Source organism: Lichenostomus cassidix, chromosome 23 (genome assembly GCF_008360975.1).
Source record: "Lichenostomus cassidix isolate B80296 chromosome 23, HeHo_3.0, whole genome shotgun sequence".
Classification (NCBI taxonomy): Eukaryota; Metazoa; Chordata; class Aves; order Passeriformes; family Meliphagidae; genus Lichenostomus; species Lichenostomus cassidix.
This window is the reverse complement of record NC_139503.1, coordinates 2,289,376-2,313,197: the sequence shown is the minus strand read 5'-3', so window position 1 is coordinate 2,313,197 and position 23,822 is coordinate 2,289,376. Positions and strand designations below refer to the sequence as shown.

At 48.4% G+C, this 23,822-nt stretch overlaps 1 protein-coding gene across 2 annotated transcripts in view; it reads left to right on the top strand.

Moving 5' to 3' along the window:
* Positions 1-23,822, top strand: part of CSMD2 (CUB and Sushi multiple domains 2) — a 301,010-nt gene that overhangs the window by 207,173 nt on the left and 70,015 nt on the right. For both annotated transcript variants that reach the window (XM_085081419.1, XM_085081420.1), the window contains exons 20-30: positions 574-690; positions 3,192-3,407; positions 5,611-5,799; positions 7,583-7,752; positions 8,604-8,760; positions 9,373-9,564; positions 12,712-12,838; positions 17,277-17,479; positions 19,078-19,269; positions 22,327-22,465; positions 23,130-23,317. In XM_085081419.1, coding sequence (XP_084937545.1) covers positions 574-690; positions 3,192-3,407; positions 5,611-5,799; positions 7,583-7,752; positions 8,604-8,760; positions 9,373-9,564; positions 12,712-12,838; positions 17,277-17,479; positions 19,078-19,269; positions 22,327-22,465; positions 23,130-23,317 — 1,890 coding nt within the window. The remainder of the gene's footprint in view (positions 1-573; positions 691-3,191; positions 3,408-5,610; positions 5,800-7,582; positions 7,753-8,603; positions 8,761-9,372; positions 9,565-12,711; positions 12,839-17,276; positions 17,480-19,077; positions 19,270-22,326; positions 22,466-23,129; positions 23,318-23,822) is intronic.

Here is a 23,822-nt window from a genome sequence, read left to right as displayed (position 1 = left end):
ATCCCTGCATGTTTTTGGATTTCCATGGGTTGATCCATATTCTTTGCTGGATTTCCATGTGGTGATCCATATATTTTGTTGGATTTCCATGGGCTGATTCATGTTTTTTGCTGTATTTCCATGGGTTCATCCATGCATTTCGTTGGATTTCAGTGGGTTGATCCATGCATATTTTCAGATTTTGTTGGATTAATCCTTGAATTTTGTTGGATTTGGGTGATCTGATCAATGTATTTTATTGTATTTCAATGGGTCAGTCCCTGCATTTTGGGTTTCCATGGGCTGATCCATGCATTTTGTTGGATTTGGATTGTCTGATCAATGTATTTTTTTGGATTTCCATGGGTTAATCCATGGATTTCAATGGGTCAATCCCTGCATTTTTTGGGATTTCAATGGGTCAATCCCTGCATTTTTTGGGATTTCAATGGGTCAATCCCTGCATTTTGTTGGATTTCCATGAGGTGATCCATGCATTATGTTGGATTTCCATGGGTTGGGTTTTGTTTTTATTTTTGCTGCTCTCCCAGCTCATCCAAGGCTTTAATTTTTTCCCTCTCCCTGTTTCCCCAGCTCTCTGTGGAGGCTACATCCGTGGCTCCAGCGGCACCATCCTCTCCCCAGGCTTCCCTGATTTCTATCCCAACAACCTGAACTGCACCTGGACAATAGAAACATCCCACGGGAAAGGTGAGATCCCTCTGCAGTGCTGAGGAGGACAGTGGGAGAGGAATTCCCTGTGGGATCCAAGAATTCCTCTCAGGAATGACAATTCCGCCGTCCCTGGGTGACATCCAGAGGGTTTTGGTGTCACATCTCTTCATCCTTTGGAAGTGGAGAGGATTCAGAGGGGAAAAAATGATTCCACAGCATCAAATTTGGTGTCATCTCCATTCCCAGACCTTCCTGGCATCATCCTGGTAGTCAGGATGTGGATGGATTTCCCAAAAATTTCTGGATTTCCCAAAAATACCTGGATTTCCCAAAAATTTCCGTATTTCCTAAAAATTTCCGTATTTCCCAAAAATATCTGGATTTCCCCAAAATTTCCGTATTTCCCAAAAACATCTGTATTTCCCAAAAACATCTGTATTTCCCAAAAACATCTGGATTTCCCAAAAATATCCGGATTTCCCAAAAATATCCGGATTTCCCAAAAATTTCCGGATTTCCCAAAAATTTCCGGATTTCCCAAAAATTTGGCCACCTGGCAACGCCAGGCATGCCACAGAGAGCAGAGAGGAGCTGCCACCGCCACCCCTGCTGGCAATTTTGGGGGTTTTGTGGCTCTTCCAGCGTTATTTGAATTCCCTGCCTCTTCCCAATCTAAATGCAAAGAGGCTTTTTTAGTGCTCAGCGTCTCTTTTCCTCGCTGAGTTGGTGTGACAATGCTGTGACAGAGTTCTGAGCTCAGATCCTGCCTGCCTCTGCTCTCCCTGCCATTTTTTAATGTTATTTCGTTGGTTTTTTTTTTTTTTTATTTCCAAGCTGGAATTATTTTCCAGACAATAAGTGTTTCTAATGGTGTTTGAATTCCAGCATGAAAAATCACCTCCTGCAGGAGCCTGAAGTGTTTCCCATTGTGTGTCTGGAGGTGTGAAGGAGATTTTAAGTAATCCATGACTCCTCTCTGGCTCGTTTACAAATGCAGCAAGGTCACAGCCTCCTCCCCAAATGTTTCAAAGCACCAGAATTGGATTTGGGAAGAAGAGGCAAAATCGTTTTGCTGTGATGGATTTGCTGGAGCTGTTGCAGGGTTTGTTTTTGGGTGGGAAAAGGTGGATAAAAGTGAGGTTTTCTTGGTGAAAAATATTGAGGTTTTCTTGGTGAATAAAAGTGATGTTTTCTTGGAGCAACCTGTGGAAGGAGAATGGAATTACACAGTTTTTAAGGTCCAAATTAGACAATTTTGAAGGTCCAAATGAGACAATTTTTAAGGTCATTCCCACCTAAACCATTCCATGATTCTGGAATTCAGCCCATCGTGGGAATTTCCCTGCAGCTGCACCACTGACACAAGGTCACAACCTTCTCCCCAAATGTTTCAAATCCCTGAAATTTAATTTGGGAAGAAGAGGCAAAACTGTTTTGCTGTAAATAGATTTGCTGGAGCTGTTGCAGGGTTTGTTTTGGGTGGGAAAAGGTGAATAAAAATAAGGTTTTCTTGGAGCAACCTGTGGAAGGAGAATGGAATTACACAATTTTTAAGGTCACTCCCACCCAAACCATTCCATGATTCTGGGAATATCCCTGCAGCTGCACTGCTGACACATTTTAACCTCCTGGAAAAGCCTCCCTGGCCTTGAGGCTTGGATTAAATCCTGTTTTTCCAGGTAGGAATTCCTTCTGGAAAACATTTGGTTTTGAGCCCTTCCGGCTGCAGCCCTTGCTGCTCTTGCTCTGTGTTTTAAGGTCACCACTTTAATAGTAAAATAAATAAATAAAACATAAATATAAATAGGTAAATTTCCTTAATTATATAAATGATAATATAATTACTTAAACAATATATAATTATATATATAGTATATAACATATAACATATATAATATATGGGAAGGGAAAGGGAAATAAGATAAAGAAGGAAGGGGAAGAAGGAAGATTATATATATAATTATTATATATTATAATAGAATTATACATTATATAGAATTGTATCTGTAAATTTTTATATAATTGTATAATATAATTGATTATAGAAATATAATAGTTACAATATATGAAATAAATATACAGAATGGAGTGGAATGGAATAGAATAGAACAGAACAGAATATATATAATGGAAGCCTTTGATAATCAAACCTTTCAAAATCAAAATAACTCACTCCTCCAGCCCCACTCCATTCCTGGAGCAAGTCTGTGTCATCCCTGCCAGAGGCCCAGGGATCCAACATTCCTGTCTCTGCTCTGGCTTTAGGGTTTTTATCCATTTCCCATCACCCATCCCTGATTTCCACCCGGATTCCCCCCTGGATTTTCCCCCTGGATTTTCCCCCTGGATTTTCCCCCTGGATTCCCCCCTGGATTTTCCCCCTGGATTTTCCCCCTGGATTTTCCCCCTTGATTTTCCCCCTGGATTTCCCCCTGGATTTTCCCCCTGGATTTTCCCCTGGATTTTCCCCCTGCTGCTGTCAGAAATCACAAGTTTGGCACGGCAGAGCTGTGGGCTGATCCCCTCTGTGCTTCCAGGTGTGTTCTTCACCTTCCACACCTTCCACCTGGAGAACGGCCACGACTACCTGCTGATCACGGAGAACTCCAGCTTTGCTCAGCCCCTGCAGCAGCTGACGGGCTCCCGGCTGCCGGCGCCGCTCAGCGCAGGGCTCTTCGGCAACTTCTCCGCCCAGATCCGCTTCATCTCCGACTTCTCCATGTCCTACGAGGGCTTCAACATCACCTTCTCAGGTCAGGCCAGCTGGCAAAGGCTTCCTTCTTTTGCTTCTTTCCCTTCCTTCTTTCCCTTCCCATTCTTTCCCTTCCCATTCTTTCCCTTCCCATTCTTTCCCTTCCTTCCCATTCTTTTTCTTCTTCTTTCCCTTCTTTTTTTTCTGCTTTCCCTTCTTTCTCTTCTTTTCCTTCTTCTTTTCCTCCATCTTTCCCTCCTTCCCTCTTTTTCTTCTTTTCCTTTCTCCTTTCCCCTTCCCTTCTTTTCCCTTCTTTTCCCTTCTTCACTTCCTTCCCTTCAATCCCTTTGCTTCCTTCTGTCTTTCCCCCTTTCCCCCTTTCCCCTTCCTTCCCCTTCCTTCCCCTTCCTTCCCTTTGCTTTCCTCCCTACTTCCCTTCCTTCTCTTCCTTCCCTTCTTTTCCCTTCTTTTCCCTTCTTTTCCCTTCTTTTCCCTTCTTTTCCCTTCTTTTCCTTCCTTCTTTCCCCTTCTTCCATTCCCTTCCTTCCCTGCTTCCCTTCCTGCCTTCTTTCCCTCCTTATGGTCGAGTTGCCCTCCTGCTGCACCCACAGGGCTCTGAGGGATCCAGGGTTTCCTGATTCCAGGAGTCAGGAGGAAGTTGAGGGAGACAATTCCTCCCCAGAGAAGTCCCAGTAACCCCAGTAAAACCTGTGCTTGCTAAACCATCCCGGTGATTTTCACCTCGACTGCTTGTGGTGATCCAAAATGCAGATTTTTCAGAGGAAATCCTGATTTTCAGCAGTGGGAAGGAGTGTGGGGACTCAGAGAGGGACCCAAAAAAGTGCCTTTGGGCAGCTCCTGGCACTGGGACAGCCTGTGGCTGAAGGACACGAGGTGTTGGACTGAGCTGAGTCCTCCAAACGACTCCCAAGGGTTTTGCTCACATCCCCAGGAAAGCCAATCCTCCCTGCCTGAGTGCCCCAGAATTCATTCCCTAAAACAATCAGCGAGGCTTTATTGCACTGAAGCTATTCTGCCTCCTTCCCCTTGTCCTTCCCAGCCCTGAGCTGCCAGCTCAGCCCCTGGGGAGGGACAGAAATTCCCATTTTTCCCCTGGTCTGGCACCCTGGCTGCCGGGCAGAGCTGTTGCCATAGCTGCAGCTCCAACCTGCTTCCCAGTGCCTTTGTTCCTCAGCCTCTGAAGTCAGGGATTTGCATGTGGAAACCAGTCAGAAAATTTCCAATTAACTCCCATTTTGATGAGGGGGGAAATGGCTTTTTGCCTTTCAAAAGCTCGCCTCTAATTATAACTCTCATTTTCAAGGCTTCTTTCCTATCTTGGACAGCAAAAATGAGAGTCTGTTCTATTTTTAGCTTCCTTTACATATATATATGTTAATGTACAAGCTTTGGGCTTGGATATTTTTCCAGAACATCCTCAAAAGAGATTTTTCTCCAAACTGGTTTGGGGTCAGAGTTTGGCTGTTGGCCAAAATCCTCTGTGACCTTTCTGGCAGCAGCAGCTTCAGTGTCCTCCTGCATTCCCTGAGCATCAGGATTAGTGATGGAGAGGCAGCAGAAATCCCACCTGGATCAATCCATCCTGCATGGATGGAGCAGGCAGGGAATGACAAATTCCCATCCCTGCCAGTGCCCCAGGAAACTCCACCTGGTTGGAATGCAGGTGAAGAGTGAAATCCAGGTGGGTTTTTCATGGATTGGGATCCTCATGGATTCTGCCTTCACTGCAGCATCCCAGGTGTGTCCTTGATGCCTTGAGGGACTCACCTGAAACAGAGGCTGGACAAAGTGAAGAGAATAAAAAGAAGATAAATTTATTGAAGGGTCTTCAGGGTGCATTTAGGGCAGACAAGAGGCTACACCCAAAATGGACAGTGAGTCACGAGATTTTCATACTTTATAGGATTTTTATAATGTCACGAGTTTTTCATATTTGTAAGTTTTGTCCATTTTCATATCAAGGTTTAATCCTCCAATTACAGCTTCAGCTAATGAAGTCAATTACTCCAAGTTTGCCCCCCCAGTTCACTGTTGTTTACATATTTTGGGGCTCTGAGGCAGCAAAGTCTCCTTGAATTCCAAACTTCAGAGGAATTATTTTGTTCTAAAAACGAGAGAACAGCAACTTTAGCACCCTTTATGCAACCCAGAGTTAAAAATTCCAAACACACAAAACCCACAAAAGCCAAAACCCAACGCCACCACCCCTACCACCCCCAAATAAACCCCATGTCTCCCCCCAGAATACGACCTGGAGCCGTGTGACGAGCCGGAGGTGCCAGCCTACAGCATCAGGAAGGGGCTGCAGTTCGGGGTTGGGGACGTCCTGAGCTTCTCGTGCTTCCCGGGCTACCGGCTGGAGGGAGCAGCCAGGATCACCTGCCTGGGAGGGAGACGGCGTGTGTGGAGTTCGCCTCTGCCAAGGTGTGTTGGTAGGTGGTCATGTGCTTTCCTTTCGCTTGGCTGGGCCAGCTGGGCTGCACTGGAGAGGTGGGCAGGGATGGAGGGCGGTGGTGCTGGGGTGGGTGACATCCCTGGGGGGGGTGGGTGACATCCCTGGGGTGGGTGACATCTCATGGGATAAATGGATGGATGGATGGATGGATGGATGGATGGATGGAGGGATGGATGGAACTATTCCTGGGATGGGTGACATCTCTTGGGATGGAAGGATGGATGGATGGATGGATGGATGGATGGATGGATGGATGGGTGACATCTCTTGGGATAGGTGACATCCCATGGGATGGATGGATGGATGGATAACATCCCCTGGGATGGATGGGAACATCCCCAGGAGGGTGACATCCCCTGGGATGGATGGATGACATCCTCTGGGATGGATGGATGATATCCCTGGGATGGATGGGAGCATTCCCCGGGATAGATGGGTTTATTTTGGGCAGGAAAAGATGGATAAAAGTAGGGTTTTCTTGGAGTAAACTGTGATGTCCCTTCCCATGGTGGGGGAATGGAATAAGAGAAATTTAAGGACATTCCCACCCTGGGATGGAGGGGTGACATCCCCCGGGATGGATAGGAGCGTCCCTGGGATGGATGGGAGCATTCCCAGAATGGACAGGTTTATTGTGGGCAGGAAAAGGTGGACAAAAGTAGGATTTTCTTGGAGCAGCCTGTGGAAAGTGTCTGTTCCCATGGTGGGGGAATGGAATAAGATAAATTTAAGGACATCTCCCACCCATGATGGGTTGGATCCCCCGGGATGGAGGGGTGACATCCCTCAGGGTGGGTGACATCCCCTGGGAAGGATGGCAGCAGCCCAAGGATCCAAGGAGAACATCCCTGGGATTTCTGCTCCAACCCCTAGCAGGGAAGATCCCTCCATCCTTGTGTCCCTGTGAGTCAGAGATGTGTCCTTCAAGCTGGGAATGGAAGTGCAGGGAGCAGAGTTGGTGTTTTCCAGATCCAAATCCTCACATCCAGGACAGGCAGAGCCCCCAGAGCTGCCACCCTCTTCCTCCTCTCCCCAGAATTCTCCTGCCAAGTTTTCAGCCCATAAATCTTCTGACTTCAGGTTTGGCTGGAAGTCAAATGCTCAGAGTAGAGAGAGAAGCAGATCCTGATGGAGGAGAGCAGCCTGGCTGGGAGAAAGTGCTGGAAAAAGGAATATTCTGCAGGGATAACCAACAGGGAAAAGGCTCTTTACTTCTGCTGGGGTGGTGTCTGAACAGAGCTTACCTGAAACAGAGGCTAGGCAAAGTCAGGAGAATAAAAAGCAGTTGGATTTATTAAAGGTGCATTTACTTAAGGTGCATTTAGGGCAGACAGAGCCTACTCCAGAGGCCACACCCAAAATGAACAGCAAGTCATAGGATCTTCATATTTTTTATAAGTTCTGTCTATTAACATACTGAGCCTTAATCCTCCAATTACACCTTCAGGTGATGAAGTCAATCACCCCAAGTTTGCTCCCACAATTCACTGCTGTTTACACATTTTGGGGCTCTGAGGCAGCAAAATCTCCTTGGATTTTCCACCTGAGAGGAATTATTTTGTCTAAAATGCTGTCAACAGCAACTTTTAGCACCCTGTATGGAGTCCAGAGTTGAAAATTCCAGATACACCAAAAACTACAGAAGCTAAAAATCCCAAGGCATCAGTGGGAAGCAGTGGCCTTTGGAGGAGTCACCTGCATGGCTGGAGTGGCCAGAAGGTCCCTGGGGTCACTGAAATGCCATTTTGTCCTTGGTGCAGCTGAGTGTGGCTCGTCGGTGACAGGAACCCAGGGGGTGCTGCTGTCCCCCAACTTCCCCCTGAGCTACAACAACAACCACGAGTGCATCTACTCCATCCAGACCCAGCCTGGGAAAGGGATCCAGCTGAAAGCCAGGACCTTCCAGCTGGAGGCTGGAGATGTGCTCAAGGTGATGCCAGCTGGGGCAGGGAGGCAGTGGGGATGCTTCAGTGAATGGGAGGGGATGTGCTGAAATTTTATTGGGATTAGGGGGATTGAGCTCTGGAAAATGGAGGGAATGTGCTGAAATTTTATTGGGATTAGGGGGATTGAGCTCTGGAAAATGGAGAGAATGTGCTGAAATTTTATTGAGATTAGGGGGCTAAACTCTGGAAAAGGGAGGGAATGTGCTGAAACTTTACTGGGATTAGGGGGGCTGAGCTTTGGAAAAGGGAGGGATTGTCCTGAAATTTTATTGGGATTAAGGGGATTGAGCTCTGGGAAAAGGAAAGAATGTGCTGAAATTTTATTGGGATTAGGGGGATTGAGCTCTGGAAAAGGGAGGGAATGTGCTGAAATTTTATTGGGATTAAGTGGGCTGAGCTCTAGGAAAAGGAAGGAATGTGCTGAAATTTTATTGGGATTAGAGGGATTGAGCTCTGGAAAATGGAGGGAATGTGCTGAAATTTTGTTGGGATTAGCGGGATTGAGCTCTGGAAAATGGAGAGAATGTGCTGAAATTTTATTGGGATTAGGGGGCTAAACTCTGGAAAAAGGAGGGAATGTGCTGAAATTTTATTGAGATTAGAGGGCTGAGCTCTGGAAAAAGGAGGGAATGTGCTGAAATTTCATTGGAATTAAGTGAGCTGAGCCCTAGAACAGGGAGGGGATGCACTGAAATTTTATTCAGATTTATGAGCTGACCTCTGCAAAACGGAGGGGATGCTCTAAAGACAGCAGCCTCTCCAGGCAGGGCTGGTTTGATGTCTGGAATCCCTGGGAATGGCTTTTCCAGGCTGGGTTTCTCCTCCCTCCCCCCAGGTGTACGATGGCACCAACAGCTCTGCCCGCCTGCTGGGCACCTTCAGCCGCTCGGAGCTGCTGGCCAGCAGCATCAACAGCACCTCCAGCTCCATGTGGCTGGAGTTCATCTCTGACAGTGCCAACACCAGCAAGGGCTTCGAGCTGCAGTTCTCCAGTGAGTTCTGATCCCAGCCCTGCTGGGAATCCCACGGGCTGGGGGGGGTTTGGGTGGTGGGTGTGAGTGAAGGGTTCTTCTTGGGGAGATCTTCAGCCTGAGTGGGGTTGGAAGGTGGGAGAGAACAGAAATCTGGGATTGTTGAGGTTGGGAAAGTCCTCTGAGCCCATGGAGTCCAATGCCTGATGCCCAGTGGGTGACACAGCCAGGAATTCCTTGGTCACCTCCAGGGATGTGGCTGCAAACCTCCCTGGGCAGCTCCTGCCAAGCTCTGACCATCCTTTCCATGGGGAAATTCCAGCTGATGTCCAACCTGGCCCTGCCCTGGCACAGCTTAGGCTGTTTCTTCTTCCCCTGTCCCCATTTTCCTGGCAGATCATCCAACCTTTCCCTCTGAGGCAATCCCAAAATTTGGATCAAAGCTGAGACAGCAGATTCTTGGGATCTCCCTCCAACATTTATTAAAACCCCACTAATTCCCAATATGGTTTCCTATGGTTCCTTCTGCTTCCCAACCAACGATTTTTAGAAGGAAACACCCCCATGGCTTTACATTAAACCCTCCTGGCTGTGAAATCCCTGCTCTGATACCTCAATCCCTCTCTCCTGCAGGTTTTGAGCTGATCAAGTGTGAGGACCCCGGGATCCCCCAGTTTGGCTACAAGGTGCACGACGAGGGTCACTTTGCGGGCAGCTCGGTGTCCTTCAGCTGTGACCCTGGCTACACCCTGAGGGGCAGCAGGGTGCTGCTGTGCCTGACGGGAGAGAGGAGAGCCTGGGATCAGCCCCTGCCGACCTGCGTGGGTGAGCAGCTCCTCCAGGCTGGGATTTCCCTGGAGAACCCCACCCTGAGCACCCCCTGTCCCTGTTTTGTTGGTCCTTAACTCTGGTGTTAATTGTATCTGCACTAATTAGTGGGGTGAGGATCCTGGGTGAGGCACCTGGAGATGGAGAAACCTCCTCCTCCTCTTCCTCCAGCACCTCCAGGCTGGGATTTCCCTGGATAACCCAGCCCTGAACACCCATTGTCCCTCTCTTGCTAATCCTTCACTCTGGTGTTAATTGTATCTGCACTAATTAATGTGGTGAGGATCCTGGGTGAGGCTCCTTGAGATGGAGATGTCTCCTTCTCCTCCAGCACCTCCAGGCTGGGATTTCCCGGGATAACCCCACCCTGAACACCCCTTGTCCCTCTTTTGTTGGTCCATTAACTCTGGTGTTAATTGTATCTGCACTAATTAGTGGGGTGAGGATCCTGGGTGAGGCTCCTTGAGATGGAGAAACCTCCTCCTCCTCCTCCTCCTCCTCCTCCTCCTCCTCCTCCTCCTCCTCCTCCTCCTCCTCCTCCTCTCCCTCCAGCACCTCCAAGGGGAGATTTCCTTGGGTTCCCCACCCCTGCTGTGCTGATCCATTGACATTAACTCTGCTATTAATTGCCCCCTTCTGCACTAATTAATGTGGTGAGGATCCTGGGTGAGGCACCTTGAGATGGAGATGTCTCCTTCTCCTCCAACACCTCCAGGCTGGGATTTCCCTGGATAACCCCACCCTGAACACCCCTTGTCCCTGTTTTGTTGGTCCTTAACTCTGGTGTTAATTGTATCTTAACTAATTAATGTGGTGAGGATCCTGGGTGAGGCACTTTGAGATGGAGAAACTTCCTCCTCCTCCTTCAACACCTCCAGGCTGGGGTTTCCCTGGATAACCCATCCCTGAACACCCCTTGTCCCTCTCTTGCTAATCCTTCACTCTGGTGTTAATTGTATCTGCACTAATTAATGTGGTGAGGATCCTGGGTGAGGCACCTGGAGATGGAGATGTCTCCTTCTCCTCCTCCTCCAGCACCTCCAGGCTGGGATTTCCCTGGATAACCCATCCCTGAACACCCCTTGTCCCTCTTTTGTTGGTCCATTAACTCTGGTGTTAATTGTATCTGCACTAACTAGTGGGGTGAGGATCCTGGGTGAGGACCTTGAGATGGAGAAACCTCCTCTTCCTCCTCCTTCTCTTCCTCCTCCTCCTCCTCCTCCTCTTCCTCCAGCACCTCCAAGGGGATATTTCCTTGGGTTCCCCACCCCTGCTGTGCTGATCCATTGACATTAACTCTGCCATTAATTGCCCCCTTCTGCACTAATTAATGTGGTGAGGATCCTGGGTGAGGACCTTGAGATGGAGATGTCTCCTCCTCCTCCAACACCTCCAGGCTGGGATTTCCTTGGATAACCCAGCCCTGAACACCCCTTGTCCCTCTTCTGCTGATCCATTGACATTGACTCTGATATTAATCACATCTGCACTAATTAAGTCACAGTGAGTGTGATGAGGATCTTCAAAGTGGAGACGCTTTCTCTTCCTCCAACACCTCCAGGGAGTGATTTTCCTTGGAAAACCTACCCTGAACACCTTTGTCCCTGCTTTGCTGATCCAATGACATTAACCTGGTGTTAATCACATTTGCTCTAATTAAGTTGTGGTGAGGGTCCTTGAGATGGAGAAACTTCCTCCTCCTCCTCTTCTTCCTCCTCCTCCTCTTCTTCCTCCTCCCCCAACACCTCCAGACTGGGATTTCCTTGAATCCCCCACTCTGACCACCTTTGTCCCTGCTTTGCTGATCCAGTGATATTAACTATACTATTAATTACCCCCCTCTGCACTAATTAGTGTGGTGAGGATGCTGTGTGAGACACCTTGAGATGGAGAAACCTCTTCCTCCTCCAGCACCTCCAGACAAGGATTTCTTTGAATTCCCCACCCTGAGCACCTTTGTCCCTGCTTTGCTGATCCATTAACTCTGCTATTAATTGCCCCCATTAACATTAATTCTGCTAATTATTTCCCCCACCCTGCACTCACTACCATGGTGAGGATCCTGTGTGAGATGAGAACACCTGCAGCAGCTTTTCCATGAAACTCTCTGCCCTGAGCACACATTTTTTACTTCCTTGTGCTTTCCCAGCCCTTGTCCTTCCCCTCTGGACGTGCTGGAGTGACTGGCACCTGCTGATAGTGACACCAGTGTGTCCTGGCAGGTGACAGCTCAGCCAGGCTGGTTTGAGAGCTGCCTGACATCTGATGCCATCCTCAGACATTTCAATTCCCTCGCTGAGCCCCGAGTTCCCTGTCTCTTCCTGCTTGGAGGATTGTGATTTGGGGGTTTGTGTGTGAAATGAATGGGGCTGATTCCTGATCCCTAATTCCTGATTCCTGTCCTGCCATGCCCAGGACTTGGGGAAGTTGTTGGGCACGGAATCCTCTGGGAGATCTCCACACCCAGGGATGTGCTCAGCCCCTGGCTCTCTGTGTTCTCAATCCCAGGGGGCAGGACTGTTCCTTGGTCTGCATTTTAGCCTCATTTATTGAAAAAAAATTCATTTAAAAAGCCAAATTTCTGTTATTTGTGCATCTCCTTACCCTTCACCCTGTTTGCACCACATGTATTGGATATGAGGCTGTGTCTGAGCATGTGGAAATCAAAGAAAAATGAAAGAAAGCTCATAGAAATGAAAATCACCGAATTTGAATGGATATGCTATGGAAATCACTCCAAATCCTCACGTTCTTCGGAGTGCATTTACAGAGACATTTACAAGTTCTTTGGCTTCTTACCCTTCATTTTCTGATGAATCTGAGCAGAGGAGCAAAGAGCTCCTTCACCCCACACGTGTTAGCAGGGATGGAGCATCATCCTGGCAGCCTCTGCCTTTCCTCCCTGGGGATTGAAGGTGGAGGGAAGCTTTGCCAGGTGTTCAGAACGAGCACAGAAATGCAGAATAATTCTGATAACTCAGCCGAATCCAACGAGTCTCTTTATCTCTGTCCCCTGGGCTTTCAGAATCCCTGAGAAAAGCAAGGAATAATCTCTCTTGCGGGGTGAGATTTGCATTATTGCCAAGCAGGAGCCACAAAAAGCCCCAAATCTCCTCCCTAACCCCATGAATGTTTGTGTTCCAGCTGAGTGTGGAGGGACAATCCGAGGAGAGGCCTCGGGAAGGATCCTTTCTCCAGGATATCCAACTCCCTACGACCACAACCTCAACTGCATCTGGACCATCGAGGCAGAGCCTGGCTGCACCATCGGGTGAGCAGGGCCAGGGGCACGGGGGTTGGGTTCTGTTCCATGTGGAAATTAATTCTGGAAAGGTCGTTAATTAATTTCTGGGTTATTAATTAGGTAAAGCAAGGAGGGAGAAGGTGCTGTCGCTCCGAGGGGCAAAGAGAGGAGCAGGAGGTTTGGCTCTGGAATTAAGGAATGGTTTGGGTTGGATTCATGGAGGATCCATGGAAAGGGACATGGAGGATCCATGGAAAGGGACATGACAGATCCATGGAAAGGGACATGGAGGATCCATGGAAAGGGATATGGAGGATCCATGGAAAATGACATGGAGGATCCATGGAAAGGGACATGGAGGATCCATGGAAAGGGACATGAAGGATCCATCTCTAGGATCTCTCATTTCCCACCAGCCCAGGCTGCTCATTCCCCCTCCGTTTTCAGCCCTGTGCATGTCACAGCCCCGGCTGGTGACACCAGACTGTGTCCTCCTTGTTCCCATGGTGTTCCCAGAGCTTTGGTGTCCATGGCCAGCTTTCCACCCCTCTCCTCGATGGGATGGATTCAGAACCAAACCTTTTTTCCAAACCAGATTAGTGTGGATTTCCCAACACGAATGTCCAAGTGACACAATTGCAGGGAATGTCCAAGTGACAGAATTGCAGGGAATGTCCCAGGATCCCAGCATCTCCTGCTCCTTGATCCTTCAGTGCTGCCTTGGGTGTTTCCACAGATTCCAGACCAGCCAAAACCTGGAAAAAACTGGGAAAAAACACTGCTTTTAGTAAGAGATGAGGGGGAGAAATGCAGCTTAAAAATTAATAATAATAATAATAGTAATAGTCCTGTTCTCTCAGCATCTCTGCTCAGAGTTCCCAGTGCTGGCAGCAATTTCTGGGCTCATCCCACACCTGTGGCTGTTCCATCCCAAATTCCATCCCATTTTCTCCTCCCCGTGGTTGCCCTGCTGCCTCTCTGGGAGCACAGCCTGTCCCTGGGGGTGAGCTCCCTGCTGCTTTTAGCCCGTGGATTTCTGCTGGACGAGAGGAGGGTTTGCTGCTGGAGTTTTCATCTTTATTTAATGCCCAAATTCCCTCCATCAGCGCTGCCCTTCGGAATGGCTCAGTAATGGATGGGTTTGGGTGTGAGCAGAGCAGAGAGAACACAGCCAGTGTTCAGCTTCCAGCTGAAATCTCCTCTATTTTTATCCTCCTGGAGAAGATTTTTATAGGACAGAGTGGACAGGCTCCTTTTTCTCCCCATCCAAAGGCTGCTTCAGCAACTTTGCTCATAAAATCCCTAAAAACACATTCAGGAGCAGAGATTTAGGATCAACTCAAGGCTTGGAAATTACCAGGACTGGAAGGAAAAGATTCCAGGAGGTATCAGAGTCACACCCACCTGGTGATCCTTCCTTTCCCTGAGATCAGAGCTCCTTTTTCCTGCCCCTTGATTTCCCAGCTCCAGCAGGAGAGATGATCTCAGGGGAGCCGAGAGAACACATTCCCAGCAACTTCATTTTTATGGTAATCCATTGGAAAAAATAATCCTCTTCACGCATGATACAATTGTATAAAGCTCTCATTTGTAACTTACATGAAAATTAATCACCAGAGCTTTTGGAATAAAGCTGTATCTCTGCATGGCACGAGGGGAAGGGGAGGAGGGTGAGACAGGGAGAAAAATGAGCTGCACTTCAGGGCCATGGGAGGGAAAGGGGGAATTTGGGAGGAAAAGGGGATTTGGGGCTTGGGTAGACACAGCCATGGAGAAAATCATGAGTGGAGGGGCTTGGTTGGTCTGGGGGAGAGGAGATTTTGGTGGGAAATGGATGGAAATTCCTTGCTTGGATGGAAATTCCTTGCCTGGATGGAAGTTCCCAGCTAGGAGCAGGGAATGCAGACATGGCAGAGGTGGTTTGAGGTACATCCCTGATCCCAGTGTGGTGAAAATCCACAGATATTGTTAATTAATCTTCGGTTTGCTGCATCTCCACGCCTGTCATTGGGAAATTGGGATTGTCAGAGTGCAGGAATAGAACTCCTTTTCCCCTCCTCTGGCTGCTGACCCAAAGGCTCTGCCTGGTCTCCAGCCAAGCCCTGCTGGGGACAGAGTGAGGCTGAGAGAAAAGTTGAGGTGTGCCTGGGGAATGGAAGGATTTGCTCCAGAGAATTCCAGTTCTGAGATCCCAACAGATTCCTGGGCAGCCTGGCCTTTGGATCACCGGGATAAAGGTGTTCCCTTTGAGGTTCTTTCCAAATATTTGGGGTTTTTCAGGCAGCCCTGGAGCTGCTGGTGGCACTTCAGGCTGTCCCTCCCTCCCACCCCAACCCCTTTCAGCCTCTCCCCGATCCCAAGGTCTCCAGGGATGAATTTTCTCCAGAATTTCTGGCTCACTGAGCCCAGCTAAGGCTGAGAACAAACGTAATCAGGCCGAGGCAGCCATGGAGAACAGCTCTGCACCATCCATCCTGATTTTCCTCAAGCTTGGCTTTATTTCTCTTTGCTCAAGGTCTCTGCTTGGGAGATTTATGATTCAGCTCTTTTGGTTTCTCCCAGCTTCTGTGGGCATCATTTTGTTGCTGAGGATTTTGCAGTGGGGGATTTTTTTTTTCCCTCTCCCTCTTTTTTTTATGGCTCTCCCTGATTTATTTATGTTTGCCCCAGATAAATGGGAAAGCAGCCAAGTGAAAGCTTCCCTCTTTGCCTCCGTGGGCTGGCAGGGATTTAAGCACAGCACCTGATGGTTTTATTTTTTACAGATTTTTTTCCCTTTCTGGCTTTCTCTCCCCGTTTTTGAGGCTGTTTCCCATCGCTGGCCTGATCTTGTTGTGCCAGAGGGTCTTTCCCTGAGGAACAACAGGGCAGGGACAAACAGGGACAGGGACATGCCAGCTGTCCAGGTGGGATTTGGGTGCAGGAGTGGAAGGATCAATCCCTGATCCATCCCTGAGCACATTGCTACCAGAGCTCCAGGACAATGCTCTGGGGACAGGGTGGGACATCTTCCCCTATCCCAGAGTGTTCCAGCCTGGCCTGGGACATTCCCAGGGATGGAGCTGGAAACTCTGGGAATTCCATCCCAGCCCCTCACAGGGAGGGAATTCTCCCTGAAATCTCACCCAAACCTGTCCTCCTTCACTCCAAGCCTTCCCTTTCTCCTGTCACTGCCTGCAAAGTCCCTCTCCATTGTCCCCTTCCCTGTCCCTGTCCCCTTCTGCCAGTTTTCCCTCACTGAGCTGCTCATCTGAGCTCCTTTGGCTGGAAAACCCATGGATTCTCCTGGCCAAAGGACATTCCCACTGCCCACACTTCACCTCATCCCTAATCGAGGAGAGATCAGTCATTTTCTCAGGAAAAGCCCCAATTTTAGGATTGCTCAGAACTCCTAATCCTGCTCAGAATGGACCCAGGTTCTGGGAAGATATCAACATTCCTGGCTCTGTCAGGTTTGCTTTATGGATGTGATTTCTGAGGGAGGAATGAGGCTGGAATATTCATTCCAAACTGAATTCTGGATGAGCCAACACATTCCTGATGGGTCTGACTGCCTGAATTTGGCACAAATCTCATTCCAGACTTAAATTCCAGTTGATTTTGCCCCACAGGGTTTTCCACACCAAGCTGAGACATTCCTGGTGAGCCTGACTGCCTGAATTTTGCACAAATCTCATTCCAGACCTAAATTCCAGTTGATTTTGCCCTGCAGGGTTTCCACACCAAACTGAGACATTTCTGGTGGGCCTGACTGCCTAAACTTGGCAAAAATCTCGTTCCAGCTCTGAATTCTATTTAACCTTTCCTGTCAGGCTGCACTTCATGGTTTTCCACACCAAGCTGAGACATTCCTGGTGGGCCTGGCTGCCTGAATTTGGCACAAATTCTATTCCAGGCCTAAATTCCAGTTGATTTTGCCCCTCAGACTGCTCTTCATGGTTTTCCACACCAAGCTGAGACATTTCTGGTGAGCTTGACTGCCTAAACTTGGCACAAATCTCATTCCAGACCTAAGTTCCAGTTGATTTTGCCCTGCAGGGTTTCCACACCAAACTGAGACATTCCTGGTGGGCCTGACTGCCTAAACTTGGCACAAATCTCATTCCAGCTCTGAATTCCATTTAACTTTTCCTGTCAGGCTGCACTTCATGGTTTTCCACACCAAGCTGAGACATTCCTGGTGGGCCTGGCTGCCTGAATTTGGCACAAATCCTATTCCAGGCCTAAATTCCAGTTGATTTTGCCCCTCGGACTGCTCTTGATGGTTTTCCACACCAAGCTGAGACATTTCTGGTGAGCTTGACTGCCTAAACTTGGCACAAATCTCATTCGAGGCCTAAATTCCAGTTGATTTTGCGCCACAGGGTTTTCCACAACAAACTGAGACATTTCTGGTGGGCCTGACTGCCTGAATTTTGCACAAATCCCATTCCAGACCTAAATTCCAGCTGATTTTCCCCCACAGGCTGCACTTCATGGTTTTCCACACCGAGGAGTTCCACGACGTGCTGCGGATCTGGGATGGACCTGTGGAGAATGGGATCCTCCTGAAGGAGATGAGTGGCTCAGGGCTGCCTGGGGACATCCACAGCACCTTCAACTCTGTCATCCTGCAGTTCAACACCGACTTCTTCACCAGCAAGCAGGGCTTTGCCATCCAGTTCTCAGGTGGGATTCCAGTTCTCAGGTGGGATTCCTCAAAAATCCAGCTAAACCCAGAGGAAAAATCCAGCCAAACCCATCTTGGCTGGGCAGAAAATCCAGGTGTATCCACAGGGTGAGCAGGTGGCACTGCAGGAGGTTTCATGTTTAGAAATAAACAGGAAATTTTTACAATTAGAGGTTAATAAATTGCTTACTTAGCAATTAATCCCATCTATTCCTTATTAAAAATAATTACTTGCAGTGTTGCTGGGAAGATAAAAAAGTCACCAAACCCAAAGCAGGTTGATATTTATGGAATTAAAATACAGCATTAATGGACTGCAGCCACTGGAATGAGTGTCCTTGCAAACATCCATTTCAATGATTCTTGGGGCAATATGTTCCAGTATTTACAGAGAAATTACAGAGAAATACTGGAAATTTTGAAAAAACAGTATTTACAGAGAAATACAGAGTTCCAGGCTTGTGCAGTTGTTCTGGAGAGGGAATAACAGGGAGTGGTTGGGGGAGTGATGATGTGACCTTTGCTGGACTCAGAGACATCAAAACATCTCCCTGTCTCTCCCAGGTTTTTCTCCATAACTTTCTGTCCAGGATGGGGGAGAAAAGGAGAAAATCAGCTTTTTGAGGAGAATTCCTGCCAGATTTAAGACCTCTGAGCTGACCCAGACAGAGCTTTGTGTCTCCCAGCACAGCTCTGCCATCCCATTATTTTTTTTCCCCCCAGATTTGTGTCTCATCCAGCCTGGGCTGTTAACTTCCTTATCTCCAGCTGCACAGAAAGAGAGGGATTTCCTGTGGCTCTTTCAAGAGCAGCTTTCTCTAAACTGCCTGCGTGTAACAGACTCTCATCACCCTAGCAGGAAATAAGCTGCTGATGTGGAGCTGGGCTTTATTGACTGCTCCTGCTCAAAGCCTTTGTTCAGCAGGTGTGACTAAGCAGCCAGACCTGAGCTCAGACCTGTCCACTTTGGGATCTTGGGAGCTTTAATGAGCTGGATAAGCTTGCAAAAACTCCTATTACTGTGGGATTTGCCCTGCTGGTAAATCCTCGTGGCGTTGGCAGACCTTGAGCTCAGGCAGTGCAGCTCTGCCTGTCCCCAGCTCAGGGACATCTCAGAGCTCAAAGAGAGGCAGCAACAAGTCTGGGAGGGAGACAGACATTTTGGAAAGGTCAGGCTTGATGCTTCACAGATCCTGAGGCTGGATTTCTGTGACACTCAGGGGAAAGGGCAGAGTGCTGGTGGCTGAGTTGATTTTGCAGCGCAGAGCTCTCCAAAAACACCGTGGGAGATCAGTGGGTGTCTGGGCTGGTGGAGTAAACAGGCATGTGCACAATTAGGCATCAAAGCTGCTCCCTGGGTGCTGCTCTTGAACCTGCTGCTCCCCAGAGCCTTTCCCAGCTGGAGTGGCAGATGCTCGGAGCGAAGGGAAAGGCAGTTTTTGTGGGTTTGTGAGGGAACTTTATGGGATCCTGAGGGAGGAGGGGTTGGCCTGATGTCTGTGTGAGGACAGAGCCTCAGTGCAGCTGGTGCTGCAGGCCTGGCATTGAATTTGATGGCAAAAAGATTAATTTCAGATGTGCTTTTCCTTCCCTGCAGTCTCCACAGCCACCTCCTGCAACGACCCAGGGATCCCCCAGAACGGGAGCCGCAGTGGGGACAGCAGGGAGGCTGGGGACACCATCACCTTCCAGTGCAACCCCGGCTATGCCCTGCAAGGGGAGGCACAGATCACCTGTGTGCAGGTGGAGAACAGGTTCTTCTGGCAGCCTGAGCCACCCACCTGCACAGGTATGGACAGAGTGTGGGCTGAGCAGGGATGTCACTGTTGTACCAGTAACGGAGAGGAACTCAGTTAACAGCAACACGATTTTCCAGAGAGAAGAGCTTTATTATAATTCATGCCTTATATATATATACAGACAAGAAGTACATCCAGATTAGCTGAGGTGTCTCAACACCTAGTTCCAAACATACTCAGTTTTCACAGTCTTTATCTTATGTTTCTCATACTTAACGTGGGAGGAAAAAGTTTCCCAAGAGAGAGGTCCTGTGCAGCCACACATGGACATGGAGCCAGGGTCTGGAAACATGGACAGAGCCGTGGGTTGAGTATATGGACACAGATCCGTGTCCAAACCCACGGACACAGATCCATGTCTGACCCCATGGACTCAGATCTATGTCCAAACCCATTAGTACATCATATCTTGACCCCATGGACACAGATCCGTGTCTTGATCCCACGGAACAAATCCATATCCAAACCCACAGACACAGATCCCTGTCCTAACCCACAGGCACAGATCCGTGTCCAAATCTGTGGACGTACATCCATATCCAAACCCCACGGACACAGATTGATATCTTGACCCCATGGACATAGATCCATTTCTTGACCCCAGGGACACACATCCCTGTCCAAACCTGTGGACACAGATTCAAAACTTGACCCCATGGACACAGACTCATATCTTGACCCCATGGACACAAATCCATGTCCAAACCCATGGACACAGATTGATATCTTGACCCCGTGGACACAGATCCATTTCTTCACCCCATGGACAGAGATCCATGTCCAAACCCACAGACACAGATCCCTGTCCAAACCCACAGACACACATCCAAAACTTGACCCCATGGACACAGATCTTGACCCCATGGACACAGATCCATGTCCAAACCCCATGGACACAGATCCATATCTTGACCCCATGGAACAAACCCATGTCCAAACCCACAGACACACATCCATGTCCAATTTCAAATCATGCTGAAAAGTTTATTTTCCAGCCCATTTCGACATCAAGTGGCAAAAGATTTGGAGGAATCATCAGTGAATCAAGACAGATTGATGTCTTGACCCCACAGACACACATCCACGTCCAAACCCACGGATATTTCAAATTGTGCTGAAAAGTTTCTTTTCCAGCCCATTTTGTTACCAAGTGGCGAAGGATTTGGAGGAATCCTCAGTGAAATATCAGTTTTATTGTTACTGGGGGAGAGGCAGCCTGGTTGGAGCCGAACTGGGAAAACTCAGCGTTCAATTTGGGGCTGATTTAGCATTTCAAACATGTTTTTTCCCATTCTTGTGGTGCAACTTCCAAACAACGTGGGCTGAGGGGGATCTGCAGCAACCCCAGGAGGTTTGGGCCATTTGAAGTCTTCATCCCTCCCAGTGCCAGGCAGCTGGGACCAATTCCTGCTTCAAATCCTCTGGGGTGGGATTTTCAAAGGAATCCGAGGGTGTTGTGCACTTGTCTCCCTCAGGCTTTTCAAAAACGAGTCCTTAGATTTCTTGGGAATTTATAGTTTCTTGGGAATTTATAGTTTCTTGGGAATTTCCCCCTGATGTTACAGCCTGGAAGGAGAAAAGCACCCTTGGGGTTAAGGCTGAGGTGAATGGGCACAGAATTGGTGGATCTTCTGAGGTATTTTTGGGAATCTTTCAGCCAAATTTCCGTGTCTGTGCTGTGATTTCCTGGTGTGTCCCAGAGGATAAAATTTCTCCATGCCTGGACTGGGAGAAGGATGTCTAATCTCTGCTCTGACGTTTCTAGACCAGCCCCACTGGGTTTTACCTGACATTTTTCTTGATGTTTTTCATGTAAAAACCCAAAGGACAATTCCTCATGCTCGTTCTTTCATGGAGAATCCTCCCAAGATTTATCCCATCATTTCTGCCCCATCCCAGCTCATTCCCCACTTTGCTGCCAGAACCCCTTCCTCTCACCCCATCCCAAATGTGGGAGGGCTGCTGCTTCTTCCAAGGTATTTTTGGGGAACTTTCAGCCCAATTTTCCATGTCTTTCCTATGATTTCCTGGTCTGTCCCAGAGGGATAAGAATTCTCTGTGCCTGAGTCTGGACTTGGCTGAAAAAGTTGCTTTAAAGCTTTGGAGAAGAGTCTCTAATCTCTGTTCTGACATTTCTAGACCAGTCCCACTGGGTTTTACCTGATGTTTTTCTTCATAAAAGCTCACAGGACAATCCCACGTGGTCATTACTTCACCAAAAAATCCTAAAAATATTTATCCCATCATTTCTGCCCCATCCCACCTCATTCCCCTCTCAATCTTTAAGGCTGCTGTCAGACCCCCAGGTGCTTCCCTTCCTCTCACCTCATCCCAAATGTGGGAGGGCTGCTGGTTCTTCCAAGATATTTTTGGGGAACTTTCAGCCAGATTTTCCATGTCTGGGGTGGGGTTTCCTGGTGTGTCCCAGAGGATAAAGTTTATCCATGCCTGGACTGGGAGAAGAGTCTCTAATCTGTGACATTTCTAGACCAACCCCACTGGGTTTTACCTGATACTTTTCTTGATATTTTTCTTCATAAAAGCCCACAGGACAATCCCACATGGTCATTACTTCACCAAAAAATCCTAGCAATATTTATCCCATCATTTCTCAGTGGAGCTCATTCTCCACTCAGTCTTTTAAGCTGCTGTCAGACCCCTTATCCATCCATCCATCCATCCATCCCTCCATCCATCCATCCCTCCATCCATCCATCCATCCATCCATCCATCCATCCATCCATCCATCCATCCATCTCTCCCTCTTTTCCCATTCCTCCATCCCTCCATCCATCCATCTCACCCTCTTTTCCCATCCATCCCTCCATCCATCCCTGCCTCCCTCCATCCATCCATCCCTCCATCATCTCTCTCTTTTCCCATCCATCCATCCATCCATCCATCCATCCATCCATCCCTCCATCCCTCCCTCCATCCCTCCATCCATCCATCCATCTCTCCCTCTTTTCCCATCCCTCCATCCCATTCCCTGCTTCCCCAGTGCCTCAGCCCCAAATCCTCACCCTGGGCTGGTTTTTTTCCCACAGCTCCCTGTGGTGGCATCCTGACAGGCCCAGCTGGGGTGATCCTGTCCCCCCAGTATCCCGAGCCATATCCCCCCGGGAAGGAGTGTGACTGGAAGCTGACAGTGTCCCCTGACTATGTCATCGCCCTGGTGTTCAATGTGTGAGTGACCGAGGGCTTGGGGCCACCAGCCCTGGGGACAGCTGGGTGTGGGGAGGAACCAACCCAGAGCTGGGGCTAGAATCCCTTCATAAAAAACCTAATAAATTAAGTCATTATCCCCCTTATTCTAAAGAATTCCCCTCTAAATGAGACTAAAGCCCAATTTATAAAATATGTTCCAGAGAGAAAGTTTCAACCAAGGTTGAAATCTCGAGTTTCAACCTCTCTGACCTCCGTGTCAGAGAGGTTGAAACTTGAGATTTGTGAATAATGACGTTTGGTTTTTCTGCCTTGCAGAACCCTAAAACTAAGCTGGAATATAGAAAAATTACAAGCACGTAGGCTAAGGGTACAAAGAATGTATAAAGGGGGCAGAAAATATATGAAGTGGTGTATAAAATATATAAAAGAGTGTATAAAATATATAAAAGGGTATGTAAAATATATAAAAGGGTATATAGAAGAGAAAAGGCAAAAATCATCAGGCATCAATAGGATGCTCCCACACCCCTGGATAATCTGTTCCCAGGCTTTAATTTGGGGAAAACACTCAAATTCCAGCTGCTGTTTGATTCACAGAATGTGATTCCTCAGTGATTCCTCATTGGAATAAATCTGGGAAGAGGATATACCCCAACTCTAAGTACTTTTCTTCTTCCTGCAGCTTCAGCCTGGAGCCTGGCTATGATTTCCTGCACATCTACGACGGCCCTGACTCCCTGAGCCCCCTGGTTGGGAGTTTTTATGGCTCTCAGCTCCCGGAGAGGATCGAGAGCAGCAGCAACAACCTTTTCCTGGCGTTCCGCAGCGACGCCTCGGTCAGCAACGCCGGCTTTGTCATCGAGTACACAGGTGAGCTCTGGGCACACCTGGATCGGCTTTTTTGGGTTGTTCCCAGGTTGTTCCAGCTGGTTGGGTGAGATTGGAGAGGTTCTGGTGGTGCTGGGGTTGTCCAGGAAAGGAATTGGTGGGCGGAGTGGGAGATTTGCTGTCGGGTGGAATTGTGGTGTTTCGTCATCACTGAAGTGGAGGGAGGTGGAGAGGGAAGGAGGGGAAATGAGGGAAGGAAATGGAGGGAAAATGAGGGAAATGGAGAGGAAAGGAGGGAAAATGAGAGAGGGAAAATGAGGGAAGTGGAGAGCAATGGAGGGAAAATGAAGGAGGGAAATGGAGAGGAGTGGAGGGAAAATGAGGGAGGAAAATCTAGGGAAGTGGAGAGCAATGGAGGGAAAATGAAGGAGGAAAATGGAAGTGGAGAAGAAAGGAGGGAAAATGAAGGAGGGAAATGGAGAGTGGAGGGAAAAGGAAGGAGGGAAATCTAGGGAAGTGGAGAGGAATGGAGGGAAAATGAGGAGTT